The following is a 15,449-nucleotide window of genomic DNA, read 5'->3' on the forward strand; positions in this document are numbered from 1 at the left end:
AAGAGGACATCAGATTTCTTGGGACTAGTGTTAGATAGTTGTGAACTTCCATGTAGGAGCTAGGAATCAAGCCTAGGTTCTCTGGCAAAGCAGCCACTGAGTGCTCTTAACTGTTGTGCCATCATTCCAGCCTATCAAGAAAGTTTTTTATAAAATAGAGTTTTCGATGTCTTTCTTAGAATAAAGATCTGGCTTGAAATCAAAATACTTTTCTTTTGGATCTGGCTGCTGCTGGTTTGGAGCTTAGCTGGTTAGCTCACTCTTGAGCTTGTTTATTTCTCCAGAGGACAAATAAAGAATTTAGCTTTCAAATTATTTTTCAGATCATGTAATAATTTTGAAAATAAATTGTTATCGGTAAGCATTTATAAAAAATATTGTAATAGCCCAGTGTGGTGGTGCGCACACCAGGAGGCAGAGGCAATTGGATTTCAGTGAGTTGTAGGCCAGCTTGGTCTGTGTAATTAGTTCCAGGACAGCCAAGGATATATATATATATATAGAGAGAGATCTTGTCTCAAAAAATAAAACAAAAAAATTTAACAAGAGGGAAATCATATGGAATTATACAGTTTGCTAAAATATTATTTAAAAGAGTATAGTTATTATTGGTGTCATGTCTTCTAAAATACTTGTTCAGGGTTCTATCAGAATATTTCTAAATATTACAATATAAAAACTCGTAGGCATTTTAAGAAATAGACTGGGGGCTGGAGAGATGACTCAGCAGTTAAGAGCACTGGCTGCTCTTCCAGAGGTCCTGAGTTCAATTCCCAGCAACCACATGGTGGCTCACAACCATCTGTAATGGGATCCGATGTCCTCTTCTGGTGTGTCTGAAGAGAGTGACAGTATACCCACATACATGAAATAAATAAATAAATCTTAAAAAAAGAAATAGACCTTGATACTATTGTAAATAAAAATTTAGTTTACTATGAGGGACAGTTTAGCAGGAGCCATTAATATAAATAAAATAATCATTATAGGATCACAACTGTTGTTAACAGTTAGGATGGGAACAGGACAGTGATAATTGAGTTTGGATCTGTGTGTCTTTCTTTTTTTAACTTAAAGAAAAGGCCTTGACAGGTGACTCAGTGCTTAAGATCATGCACTGCTCTTGCAGAGGATCCAAGTTTGGTTTTCAGCACCTGTGTTAGGTAGTTTGTAGCTGCTTGTAACTGCTTCCTGGGGATCCAACACCCTTCTCTGGCCTTCAAGAGAATATATGTTCACATATTCTGGCATAGGTACATATACGTATGCATAATTAAAAATAAAATAAATCTTTAAAATAAGTCTGCTTTTTTCAGAGTTTATTTATTGAATGATGGACAATATGTTTAGTTACTTAACATTGTAGTAGTTAATTGAAAGATGAAAGTAATGAGATATTTTCGTAATAAGATCTTCAAAATGTATAAATAATATTACAGTGATTAAACAATCTATATTTGTTAATTTTAGAAAAGAAAGTATAATAAAAGTTGTTATTTATAAAAATGGGCATAACTGGTGTGGTGAAACATGCCTACCAGCTTTCGGAGGTTCATACAGGCGGATTGCAGATTTGAGTCTAGCCTGGACTCAGATTTGAGTCTAGCCTGGACTATAGGGAAACCTGACGCAAAAATCAGAAAAGAAGAAAAAAGGAGAAGGATGGGGGCATTCTCTATAACATGTTCTCCTTGTGAATTCTGAGAAGAACATCTCTTAAGAGCAATAATTGATGTTTGCCATGGTATCGTTCCTATAGCCTAGATTAACCAGTAGCTTTTCACTGTCTGTTCTTGCTAAGTTCTGAAACTTGGCATAATTACAAACACTTTTTTATTTGTGTACAGATCCTCATTGAATTCTGTGCAGGGGGAGCAGTGGATGCTGTGATGCTTGGTAAATATCTTTGTTTTTATGTTTGATTCTTCAGTTGTTCTTGGATTGTAATTTTAGAATTCAGTACATTAAGAAATCAACTTAATTGTATTTTATATAAATTATGTAATGTTGAATAGTCTATGTCAGGAAATTTTTTTTTTTTTTAGATATTTAGCTCTTTTACAATAAATGACTTCAAATCATCTTTGAAAGATCACCGTGGAGGAATGCACTAAAAATATTTAATTAGCTGTATATTTTCATTGTATAAAAATAAATACATTTTTTTTTTTTTTGCTTTCTCCTTATAGAACTTGAGAGACCATTAACTGAGTCCCAAATTCAAGTAGTTTGCAAGCAGACATTAGAGGCGTTGAATTACTTACATGACAATAAAATCATCCACAGAGATCTAAAAGCTGGCAATATTCTTTTTACCTTAGATGGAGACATTAAATTAGGTAAGTTATTTAAACATTTCCATTTGCGCTCTGAGATTGACTGTGGAATGGATGACTTGATGCTGTTTTGGCCTACCCAGACATGTAAACCAGGGAGAGTTACTCTCAGCGTCTCCTGTTAACACTACCAGCCCTTAGCACCCCTAAGTATATGCATCTAATGACACCTAGAAAGAAAATAAAAGAGGGTGTGTTCTTTTTCAGAACCATGGATTTGTAAAACACTAGTTAAGATTTCCTCCTGTAAGTTTTTTAATATAGATTGAACACTTGTAAATGCTTTATATTTGGAACATAATATAATACTAAACTCAATTTTATCTTTATGACAGCATATCTAATAGGTTTTTGTTTCATATTATTCTACCCAGAACCTTGAACTTCTTTTTTTTTTTTTTTTTTTAATTTTAATTTTTTTTTTTTTTTTTATTTTAATTTAACCTTTTTGTGTTCAGACACCCCACAAGAGGGCATCAGATATCATTGCAGATGGTTGTTAGCCACCATGTGGTTGCTGGGATTTGAACTCGTGACCTCTGGAAGTACAGTCAGTGCTCTTAACCACTGAGCCATCTCACCAGCCCGAACCTTGAACTTCTTAAACAACTGCTCTATCACTAGCAACCCGTACTGTTCTTGTTTTATTTTACCAGTATACACTTATTAAACCAACATGTAACCTTAAGTTTGAAAGTAAAATAAGTTTAAGAATTAGCATTTAATTTTGTCTTTTATACCAAAGGAATAAATGGTGAATGTCATTTATTCGATATAGATTAGATATAGAATTAGATATAGATTTTTCGTTGGAGTAGTTATGTTCACACATACACATACAAGTAGAAGATTTTACATACAGCCTTTTAAGAAGTTTTTATAAACTGGACAGTTACAAACGGTGCTGTCTAAATTTTTTTTTTTTGGAAAAAATAAAATTATTCTGAAGCCATGTTGATTCCAGTGATTCTACCCATCTCATTCTACATTGTCACATTATGAAATGAGTCATTGGCATAGGAGGTGCTAGATTTTACCCTTATTGTGCCATAAAGGCGTACAGAAATCCACGAGGAAAGCTGTGTAAGTTTTTAGACAAGAACTGTAAATCATGACTTAGGTGAAGACATTAGACTTGGCCAGCCCCCGCCCCCAACCCCAGGTCTTTCACTTGCTCATCTGCCCTCAGCCCTCAGCCTCCCTTTCCACACTTGTGGTGACATGTATCATCACTCATTTGTGTTCCTTTATGGCTCAGTTTTCCCTTATTTATCCCCAAGGGTTTGCATTTGCTCATATATAAATTTTGACTTTTCTTTGATGTCTCTGTAAATTACACATTTCTTCTCTAGTCCTCTCTTTACATAGTAGCATGCATTGTCTTCAAATTAACAGTGTTCCAACCAAGAGAGTAATATTTGATTGTTCAAAGGCCAAAAAAGAAAGATTATCACAATGGTTTGTGACTTCTCCAAAGTCCACAGCATGCAAACAGATACACTGTACATATGTGGTTTTTAAATTCCCAGTGACTGGATGGTTAGGAAAATGTTTCTTAAAAGACTCCTTGAGGAAGTAGGAGTGAAATATAAACCCTGGATCTGGCCACTTGACCTGTAGGTTTCCCTTCAGCTGCATTTGCTGATCCTGTGGTGGTGATTTCAGTTTCTGTCTGTATTTCCTTCAGTTAGTAGGGGCTTGATGCATCTCAGGTTTGCTAGAACAAGTTGTTTTGTGCTGCTTTATTAGCAGGTGTCAGGTACATGTCTGCTTTGGTTAGGGTTCTTTTCTCACTACTGGGTACTGAGTCCAGGTCTCACCATGTGCCAGGAAAGCACCCTACCAAGACTACCACCTCAAGCTTTGTTGTCCTTGATACCCAGATTTTTTTCTTTGAGGCTTCAAAATGAATTATATCATTTTTCATTTATTATTTTTGATACATTTATAATCAGTTAATTCATTCTTTATTACTGTAAGTTAACAATTTTATAAGGAGATTTGGTTTATCTGTTTATTTGGGACAGAAGCAGAAAAATATTTTACTTAGTTTTAAAGATAATTAGTTGGTTCTGAGTTCTAAGCTAAAAAGGTGGGCTGAACCTCTGGTAAAATTACAATGACACTGTTCTTTATAACTTAAATCAGAATCCATAAAGCTTCCCATGTTTTCTTTGTAATATAATTAAGGTTTTTTATGTTTGTTTGTTTATTTACTTATTTTTAGATAATCTTAATATTATAACCTAGAGTAACCTTAAACTCCTCATCTTGCTGCCTGAACCTCTGTGATACTGTGATCACAGGTGAGCACCACTGTGCTCAGCTTCTGTAGTGTAGTTTTATGATGATGTCAATGAGATAGAATGCCATCATAAAGGCTGCTTTGGTATAATTTCTTTTTTTTCACACTACAGGAAAGTATTTCCATTGATTTAATTGTAGCATGCAACATTTGGGATTTGTTTTGAAGTATATAATTGTTTTAATTTAGAGTGACTGGTTTTTATAATCCTGAGAAATTCATCATCATTGTTATTATCATTTCAATGTATCTAGATGGTAGTCAGTATATTTGTGGTGGTAAATTTAGCAATTGTTTGAAAGATGTGAGGAAGAGGATGGCTAGGATTAAAGTGATGGGGATGGCTCAGCGGGTAAAGTGCCTGTTGTGGTCTATGAGGTCCTGATGTTGGATCCCAAGAACCCATGGAAAAGCTGGGCTTGGTGAGGGATGCTTATGACCCTTGTGCTGGGTGCTGGAGACAGGAGGGGTCCTAGTGCTCCCTGGCCAGGCTGGTTTTGCCAGAATGGTAAGCTCCAAGCTTATTAAGAAGTAATGTTTCTAAAAGTAGGTTGAAGAGGAATAGGGGAAGACACCTGACATTGACTCTGGCCTCTATGAGCATGTGTGCACACACCCTACATGCAAAAACGAACACTTGTATGCACTACACAATACACACAAAAATGTAGAAAAGAATTGGAGTGGCAGAGAAATTCTTTTATGCTTCCTTTAATAATGGAGGCCTTACTAAAGACTTGAAATGCTCCCCCTTGTACTCCATTGCTACAGTTCATCATGCGTAAAAGCTGTCATTAATGTTATTGTATGATTATTTATTTCAAGCGGATTTTGGAGTGTCAGCTAAAAATACCAGAACAATTCAAAGGAGGGATTCATTTATTGGCACACCATACTGGTATGTATTCATTTTTATGAATTTATACTGTTAGTTGTGGCTGCAGTAATTACTTTGTCCACACATAGTCATTATCCTGACTGTAGTTTGTAATGACTATTATTTAAACATCTTAACTTTCATTTTCCTTTCTTTATAGGATGGCTCCTGAAGTAGTCATGTGTGAGACATCAAAGGACAGACCTTATGACTACAAAGCTGATGTTTGGTCCCTGGGTATTACTTTAATAGAAATGGCTGAGATAGAGCCACCTCATCATGAGTTAAATCCAATGCGAGTGCTGCTGAAAATAGCAAAATCTGAGCCTCCAACATTAGCACAGCCATCAAAATGGTAAGCTGTTTTAAAGAAAGTTTTTAAAGAACCAAAACGTGATGTTCTGTTCTAGTTTGCTAAGGGTCTTTGAGTTTGGGGATGTGGTACAAAGACTGTCAGTAAGGAAGTTGATGTGGGTCTGTTTCTAAGACTTAAGGACCTGGGGAGATGGCTCAGCCATTAAGTAGCACTGGCTGTTCTTGCAGAGGGTCTGGGTACAGTCCCAGTACCCACTTGGTGGCTCACAGCTGGCTATGACTCAGATTCCAGGGGATTTGATGCCCTCCTCTGTCCTCTGTAAGTACTAGGCACATACTTGGTATATGGAATGCAGGTGCTTATATCTATACATGAAGCAAAAATAAAAACACCTGAGAAAGACTTAAGGCTCATGAAAACCATTTATAATAACTTACAAGGTTCTGTGTGGAAGATGTTTTCTGTTCTGTAAATAGTGAAACCCATATACAGTTGATATGTATTTGTGGAACTTAATGTAACAATTTTTGTTACATTTCGATAACTTGTGAAAATACAGCTGCATCTTAGTGATCCTCTGTGTTCCCTATTGTATGTATAACATTTACAGAATGTATTTCATAAAGTCTTATTAATAGTTTTTTTTTTACCTTATTCAATTAATGCTGATCTATACTAAGTATAATGAAACTAAACATAGTTTATTAAGGAATTTTGTTTGATTTTTTAAAATTAATAACAAGTAAAATAAAATGCCATTGTTGACATTTTATTTTGCAGGTCTTCAAATTTTAAGGACTTTCTAAAGAAATGCTTGGAAAAGAACGTGGATGCCCGGTGGACCACATCTCAGCTGTTACAGGTGAGATGAGGATAGTGTGAAGACAAGAAGTCAGATCGTTTAACAGTGTCTTTGAAAGAATGTGCTTTCAGATCTGTTCACTGTTCACCTTTTCTACTTGTGTGTCTCTGTGGAAAACGGTTACGTCGTTGTTTACACTGCTTAGGAACACATGTGTTGTCATTATTAGCAGGCATTTTGTGTGTAAATTGTCTCTCCTGTGTAATTATATTCTTTTTATTGTGATAGTTATTTGTATGCTGTCTCTAATGACTGAAAGCTAGTACCTTATATTCAGAGGCTATGAGCTCGTGAATCTTTTTTTTGTTCCTCTTATTTCAAGAGTTAAGGGTTCAGTTAATAGTGTTGACTGTAAAAAGTGATGACTCATTCAATAACGTGCTCGCTGACCAAACGTGGAGACCTGTACTATGTCCCCAGAAACCATGTTAAAAAGCCAGGGGTGGTGCTGCATGCTTTTAATCCCAGTGCTGAGGAAGCAGAGGTCGGTCCATTCCTGGGTATGTTGGCCATCCAGTATTAACCAAATTGGCAAGCCAGGTCAGTGAGAGATCCTGTCTAAAAAAAAAAAAAAAAAAAAAAAAAAAGGTGAATGGCCGAGGAAGAATGACACCCAAGGTTGTCCTACCACACAGACACACACACACAGACACACACACACCCCAGTGGATGATATGGAAGATGCTTAGATAAATTTGATTTTATTTTAAAGTAGGGCCTGTTCCTTATATTTGAAATAAAAGTGTGTCATTTTATTATCTCATAATATTAGAGATAAACAGAATACCAAATCTTCGGGCAGTTGCTGTGAGGACGTATGTTGTATAATGCCAGTGTGTTAGTATATTAAGCTGACCTCTTTATCTGGGGATAGCATGTGGGGAAAATTGCCTTGCTCTGTTTTAATAAGTGTATCTCTGTGTCCCCGAACATACTTCCCAGTATTTCTTTGCACCTGCGTTTGGTGATTGGAGATCTTAGCCTGTAACAGACTGTATTAGGTAGGGTTCCCCAGAGAAACAGAACTGATAGAGAGTAGGATTGATAGGATTAATCTCTATGGATGCAACAGGTTTTATTACAGTGACTTACAGGTTATGGTGTGACTATTTCAACAAAGGCTCTCTCCTCTTGGAAAGTGTAAGAATCCAGTAGTTGTTCAGTCCATAAGGCTGGATGTTTCAGCTGGTCTTCAGTATGTGATGGAATTCGAAAGAAGCAGATCTAATGCCAGGGAAGGAACAGATTTGCCAACAAGAGTGAGAGGGAGCAGGCAGAGAGTAAAGTAAAGCCTCCTTTCCCATGTTCTTTAACTAGGCTGCCAGCACAAAGTGTGGATCGTCCTACTGCAGAGGGTGGGATGTAGGACACACAGACACTGTTACGAGCTGAGAGCTCAGAGATGAAGGAAATGTCCTTTACTTGACCTTGACGTTAGGGTCATTTAACAAAGCAAAACAAGTATTTGTAGATACTTTTAACAGAAATGTAAAGGGTTTTGTAACGTTTTTATTAATACTTTGACAGGATTTATGTAGATACTAATGTAAAAAAACTGGGTGGGTGTACATGGGCATGCATAGTACACTTGCTTTTCCATGCCACAGTGTGTGTTTGGTGGTCATGGCTTGACTTTCAGGAGTTCTTGTCCTTCCAGCGTGTGTGCTGATGGTTGAACTCAGATTGTTAGTTTGGCAGCCAGCATGTTAGCCCACAGAGCCATCTCACTGGCTGCTTTTAGTTACTTTTAAGAAAATGATGCCTAAATTTAAAACTTGCTTTAAGTGTTAATTTAAAGATTGTAATGATGGGGTGCAGAGATGGCTCAGAGGTTAAGAGCTTTGACAGCTCTTCCAGAGGTCCTGAGTTCAGTCCGCAGGGATCACATAGTGGCTCACAACCATTTGTAATAGGATCTGATGCCCTCTTCTGGTGTGCATGAAGAGAGTGACAGTGTACATAACATAAATAAACAAATCTTAAAAAAAATTGTTAATGAAACTTTCAAACATAGAAAAACTAAATGTATCTTCTACTCAGTCGTAGCAAGTTGTTTTAATTATTGACAAAATTCCTTCAAATTACTGAAACAAAACAAAACAAAACATAGAGGTCTGCAAGATGGCTCAGTACAGGTACCTGCAACCAAACCTGGCAAACTGAGTTTGATCTCTAGGACTACATGGTAGAGAAAACTGACTCTTGAAAATCTGACCCCCTCATGTATACACACACTAAATAAATAATAGTGTATTTAAAAAATAAAAACTCAATGATACAAAACAAAATAGAATCCAGCTTAGGCAATCGTTAATTTTGTTCACTGTCATCTTCTCATTTTTGTTCCAGGTATAATGTTTGAAGTTGTGTATGTTTTTATATTTGTATTTCATAGTTTTTGACAAGAAGGATCTTTTTATCTATTTAAAATTTACAAGCATTTCAGTTATCATTGAGCATGCTTTTATTTTAATGATCAACAGCATCCCTTTGTTACCGTTGATTCCAACAAGCCAGTCCGAGAGTTGATTGCTGAGGCAAAGGCTGAAGTAACAGAAGAAGTTGAAGATGGCAAAGAAGAAGATGATGATGATGAAACAGAGAATGCTCTGGTCAGTGTCATTAAGAATCACATTAGGAGAGTTTTAGAGGTGGATTTTGAGGTGTGGTTACATGTGGATCTGAGGGTGCCATGCAGAACCTTCAGTTAGAAGTGACGTCAATAACAAGGTTTCCTCTGTCACCTATTTTCATCACGTTCATTGTTGAAGATGGTTACTTTTCAAAGTTACTTTTATAACCTCAAGTTTTTATAGAATATAGCTATTAAAAACATCATCTGAGTATAGATACATAAAGCCATTATTTGGACAACTGTCTTGAGCTCATGTTTTAGTACTAATGATGTATAAAATCTTTTGTAGCCAATACCTGCAAATAAACGTGCCTCCTCTGACCTCAGCATTGCCAGCTCTGAAGAAGATAAACTTTCACAAAATGCTTGTATTTTGGAATCTGTGTCAGAAAGAACAGAACAGAGTACTTCTGGGGATAAATTTACCAACAAAGTTCTTAATGAGAAACCTACTACTGATGGACCTGAGAAGGCTGCGGAGTGTATTAATGAGCATATGAATAATGTTAACTTAGAAAGTGTGGCTGAGCTAAATGACCAAACAGAAGGAAGCCATGAGAATGGGAGAGAGAAGAAAAGACCTAAGCTGGAAAATCTCCCAGATATAGAAGACCAGCAAACTGTGGATGTTAATTCAGTCTGTGAAGGAAATGAGGATAATATAGTAACTTTAGAAATGAACACTGCTTGTCTGAAACCAGAGGAAGACAGAAATAAAGAAAACCAAGAGATACTTGAGAATAAATGTATACAATCTGAAGAAATTAGAAATATACATATTCAAACAATGGACTTGGTTTCTCAAGAGACTGGAGAAAAAGAGGCAGATTTTCAGGCAGTTGACAGTGAAGTTGGGTTTATAAAGGAAGAAACCCAAGAGAAATTGGGAAAAGATGATACAATTCAAAAAGTTGTAATCAGTGATAGAAGCCGTGAGGTGGGAACAGACGGGGCTCTAGATGATACTCAGAAGGCTGCTGAGCCCAGCAAGGATACACAGAGTGGGGCTGGGGAAGAAGCCTTGGAGCCTACCCAGACACTAACAGAGAAGCCCACAGAGGGCCCTGAGGCTGGTGGTGCTGAGAAAGAGCCTCCTGGTGGAGAGAGAGTTGAGGATAAACAGCTAGAGCAACAGTCTGCAGTATGTGAAGGTGAGGAACAGTTAACCAGCACTTCAGAGACCACACAGGCAGCCCAGGGGGAACCAGAGACAGATGAAGTTGAGCAAGTCAGCAAGTCCAATAACACTGAGGAACTAGAGACACTTGTAGTTACTGGTGCTGAAGAACGGGCTCTAGGGAGTGAAGGTGAGGCAGCTGCTACTGAGTTCGATTTGGAGAGAAAAGACAATGCACAGAAAGTGCCAGTTAAAGCAGAGCCTCAGGCTCCTGCAGCATCGCAGCCCATCGAGCCTCACCCTGTCTTAATACCCAGTATTAATATTAATTCTGAAAGCACAGAAGATAAAGGAGAAATGGATGCTTTGCCAAAACCTGAAACCACACTGCTGCCAGAGCCTGAAAATGAAAAGGGAAATGACACGGACTCAGGGACTGGGTCCACTGTGGAGAACAGCAGTAGTGACCTGAACTTGTCCATCTCTAGCTTCCTAAGCAAAACTAAGGACAGTGGCTCAGTGTCTCTGCAGGTAAGTGGGTCTAGGGCTTGTTTGGCTTTGCTTTGTTATTTTGGCAATTTCTAGTTCATCGTTACCTTAAAACACTGTTATATCATGTAATAATGACCCTGTTAATTCCTTTGGGGTCATAAGACAAAAAGGATTGGAGAGAGAGATTCTGGGAATAATCTTCAGAATCTTTTATAGCGCCTACTCATTTTTGCAAACAATCTAAATAGGACAGGACAGCTTCATGTTTTCATTTAGTTTTTCTTGCACATATCTGAGTGCCGTTTTAGCAAGTTTGCAAGGCTCCCGAGGGTCAGGATATGTAGCAAAAATAGTATTTTTTAAAATACATTGTATTGATTACTTTGAATGTGTATGGATATGTGTGTGTGCGTATGTGCCATAAAGAGCATCTGGAGGCTAGGGGATAACTTAGGGAAGTCGGTTCTCTTCCACCATAACTACTTCCGTGAGAACTAAGGGAGTGCTGATGGCATATACCTTATTGTAGAAGCTGGAGAAATGTGAAAGTTACAGGTTAAGGAGGGTGTGTATGAGAGTGTGTGTGTGTGTGTGTATGTATATCTGTGAGTGTGCACGAATGTACATGCACTTAAAGCATGTCAGTGTTAAGAGGAATGCTGGGGTTGCTGCCTTAGTTCAGGTTTGGAGGGGAGCAGAAGCCCTAGAACTGGAGGATGGAGAAGTGAGAGGTGGCCGAAAGGTGCCAGAGGCAAATTCTGAATTCTGACAGTTTAAACTTCGTACCTTTTCTTCCACTTCCTGTTTTTAGCTCTCCTTTTTTCTCTGTTTCCCCTTTTGGTCCCCTCCTTTCCCCTCCGTTTCCTTCCCCTTTCTCTTCTCCTTCTCAGTTCACAGGTTTTTTTTTCTGTCATTCCCTCACTGTGTTTCTTGTCTCATTCCAGAGTCCTTTATGCAGCCCCCCAACCTCTCATCAAACTCCTGAACGCTGGGCTTGGCTTTCTACACCCCATTCCCAGTAAACAAAGTAGTTGTCTCCCTGTAGGGGTGAGAACCCAGAGTGAAAGATGAAAGGTTAATATGTAAAAGTTATCCTGTTTATTTGTATGAAATTTTTATTATCATTTTCCCTAGTTATGCAGTGTCATAAAAGTCCTGTATGTACATGACCAGATGCCCAGTTTCACTTAAAAATTATTTTTCTTTCATCTGCAAAGTTGAATGTGAGTTCTCAATTTAGGTATATGAAGATATAACTGATGTACAGATGATTCCTGCGCTTTATATGTGCAGTATTCATGGCTGTTGAGACATCTTCATTTTTAAAGAGGAAAATGTTTTTCATGGGTGATGTTTATACAAAACCTAACCCCAGATGAAATCTCACTCAGGAGACAAGAAGACAGAAGAAAACATTGAAGAAAACACGCAAATTTATTGTCGATGGTGTAGAAGTGAGTGTAACAACATCGAAGATAGTTACAGACAGCGACTCCAAAACTGAGGAATTGCGGTTTCTCAGGCAAGTAGAGAAATAATCTATAATTAACATGAGTTTTAACCTCTTTGCTGTTTTGGGAAACTGAAGAATAGAGAAACCAGTAAATTCTTGGTTAATTTTAGATTATTTGAAAATTTGTTTTTGGTTTAAACTCCTACAGTTAAAGCTTTTATTTAAAATATTACTCCAAAGTGTAATTTGCTTCTTCCTGTTATACTTTGTCAGGCGCCAGGAACTTCGAGAGCTAAGGTTTCTTCAGAAGGAAGAGCAGAGAGCCCAGCAGCAGCTCAATGGGAAACTGCAGCAGCAGCGTGAGCAGATCTTCAGACGCTTTGAGCAGGAGATGCTGGTGAGTCTTTAGATTCTGTGTTGTGACGTCAGGGAACGAGACCTAGTATATTTGAAACTCCTAGAGTAGCTGCAGACACTGATCTCTGAGGAGAAGATTTTCCTGCTTTTAGGATGGATTACCCAGGCCTCTGTTTCTGAGGTATTTTTAGAAAACAAAAACTTCTGGAAAGGGATCTCCAATCCCTGTTTTCTCACTGATTTATAGTATACCAAGTTTCATTTGAAATCTGTCATGAAAAAGTAGTATTAGGAGACTGGTAGATTGTTTACCAAGTTTTTAGGGATCCCTATTACTGAGTGCTTCTTCAGGGTTCCAGTTTTGTCGTTCAGCTTATAATCTTAGGGTTTTGGTTTTTTTAAAAACTATTTTGAAATTAAATATTATTACATAATTTCCCTTTTCCCATTCCTCCAACTCCTCCCTTGTACTCTTCTCCCCTTTTAAATTCATGATCTCAGACCTCTTTTTCTTTAGTTCTAGCATATGTCTGTTCCTAAATATACAGGTAGAACATCCCCAGTTTGTGTAATGTTGCTTATATGTTAATATGATTTCAGGGCTGACCACTTGGTATCATAAAATCAGTTGGAGGGCTTATCCCTAGGGAAGGCCATTTCTTTCACTCTCAGCATTCCTTAGTGACTATAGTTCTTTGTTCATGGGTGTAGTGTTCCTGACTTTTCTGGGAGACTCAAGTCTCATAGCAGATAGCCTGTTCCTCTGGCTCTTAGAATCTTTCTGCCCCCTCATCCCTGGCCTGAGCCTTGGGTGCAGAAGCTGTGTGTGGATGGGTCAGGTGGAGATGACACTGGATGGCCACCTGTTCTCTGCATTTGTCAGGTGGGGATGGCACCAGATAATCACTTGTTCTCTGCAGTTCAGTTTGTTGTCGGTTTTTGTAATGATTTCTCTCTGTTGGAAAGAGATTTTGTTTGTTTGTTACTGCTGAGGGGTGAAAGCTACAGGTATCTGTAGGTATAAAGATAAAAAATGCAATCAGGAATTCTGATTTTGTAAAGCGATGATTGTAGGTCCTCCCCCAATATCTACGACTCTAGGTAAGTTGGCTAGGTTTTTAGTACCAGGTATGATTTCCTTCTTGTTGAGTCTATTTATAGAGATGTTGGTTACCACCAAGATGTGAATGCCAATATGGTTATTATGCCATGCTGGTTGTTGTAGTTCATAAGTATCATAGCTGGCTAGGACATGAAGCTTGCCTGGAATTTTCTGGTACCATGAAAGCTGCTCCCTTTGGGAGGAGGCTTTCAGGTTAGATCCAGCATGGATCTTTTGGGTCTTGTGTATGAAATGCATGATGTTTTCAGCAATAGGGATTTACCTTCAACCTCTAGGAACCAACCAAAGGCAACAGCAATACCTATAGCATTTTGGGAGTTTCTTGGACTCCCCTGACCAACAGCCCATAAGGGGGCTTCTAATGCCTGGTGTTGGGGTTTTTGTGAGATAGTCTGTGGGTTTTGTGGGTGGGGGCGGAACATTGTCAGCTCAGGTGGGAAATTTTTATTTTATTTAGATTATGCGTGTTTCTGTCTATCTGTGTGTGTGTGTGTGTGTATGTATGTATGTATGTATGTATGTAAATAGGTAATAAAGATTTCTTAGAACTTTTTCAGATGTTCTTACTATACCTTCCTTCTTCTTACATATTGACCTTTGTCCCACTTCCCACTCTCACCACCACCCCATTTCTACCCTTTCCTCTTCAAATTACATTTACCCCACTACCCTGCTATTCTCTTCTCTGTTGCACCTCCCCTTCTCCAGGCTCCTTTGCTACATTCCAGGCTTCTGTGATTGCTTCAGGTTATAGAGTCAAATATGAAGATTTGAATTAAGAGCTATCATGAAAGAGAATATGTGATATTTGTCTTTCTGGGACTGGCTTAACTCATTCAGTATACTCCTTTGCATTTCCATCCATTTGCTTGAAGATTCCATGGTTTCATTTTTCTTGACTGCTGCATAATATTCCATAGTGTGTATACATCCCATTTTCTTTATTCATTCCTCAGTTGAAGGACATTTCGGGTGATTCCATTTCCTAGCTGTCATGAATGGAGCGGCAGTGACATGGCTGAGCAAATATCTGTGGGTAGGATCTGTTTGGTAGGTAGCAAGTATCTGCCAAGTCCTTTGGGCATATACCAAAGAGTGGTCTAGCTTAGTCATATGAGAGATTTATTTTAGCTTTTTGAGGATTCTCTACACTAATTTCTGTAGGAGCTGCAGAGGTTTGCAATCCCACCCACAGTGAATGAGAGTTCCCTCTTCCCTACATCCCCTCCAGCATCTGCTGTCAGTTATTCCACTGGTCTTTGCCATTCTGATTGGGGTAAGATAAAAATTTCAAGGGATTTTTTGATTTGTAGTTCTCCAATTGCTAGGGACAGTGAACACTGAAATATTTCTTAGCCACTTGTCCTCTTTTAAGAAGTCTCTGTTCAGGCCTCAGGCCTCAGTTTTGAATGGGTTGTTGGTTGTTTTGGCTCTTTGTTTTTGAGTTGTGTGTTTTGGATACTAATCCTCTATTCGAGTCAGAGCTAGCAAGGGTTCTCTCCCATTCTGTGCACCTCCTGCTCAGCTGACTGTTTCTTTAGCTGTTCAGAAGCTTCTTACTTTTATGAAGCCCTAC

The 15,449-nt window shown here is 38.2% G+C and overlaps 1 protein-coding gene across 2 annotated transcripts in view; it reads left to right on the plus strand.

Annotated features, from left to right (window-relative positions):
* Positions 1-15,449, plus strand: part of Slk (STE20 like kinase) — a 56,654-nt gene that overhangs the window by 20,208 nt on the left and 20,997 nt on the right. For both annotated transcript variants that reach the window (XM_028774272.1, XM_028774280.1), the window contains exons 3-11: positions 1,848-1,896; positions 2,190-2,339; positions 5,467-5,539; positions 5,679-5,873; positions 6,615-6,696; positions 9,180-9,308; positions 9,621-10,979; positions 12,332-12,462; positions 12,667-12,790. In XM_028774272.1, the coding sequence (XP_028630105.1) occupies positions 1,848-1,896; positions 2,190-2,339; positions 5,467-5,539; positions 5,679-5,873; positions 6,615-6,696; positions 9,180-9,308; positions 9,621-10,979; positions 12,332-12,462; positions 12,667-12,790 (2,292 nt within the window). The remainder of the gene's footprint in view (positions 1-1,847; positions 1,897-2,189; positions 2,340-5,466; positions 5,540-5,678; positions 5,874-6,614; positions 6,697-9,179; positions 9,309-9,620; positions 10,980-12,331; positions 12,463-12,666; positions 12,791-15,449) is intronic.

Source organism: Grammomys surdaster, unplaced genomic scaffold, assembly GCF_004785775.1.
Source record: "Grammomys surdaster isolate TR1022 unplaced genomic scaffold, NIH_TR_1.0 66, whole genome shotgun sequence".
In the NCBI taxonomy this organism is placed as follows: Eukaryota; Metazoa; Chordata; class Mammalia; order Rodentia; family Muridae; genus Grammomys; species Grammomys surdaster.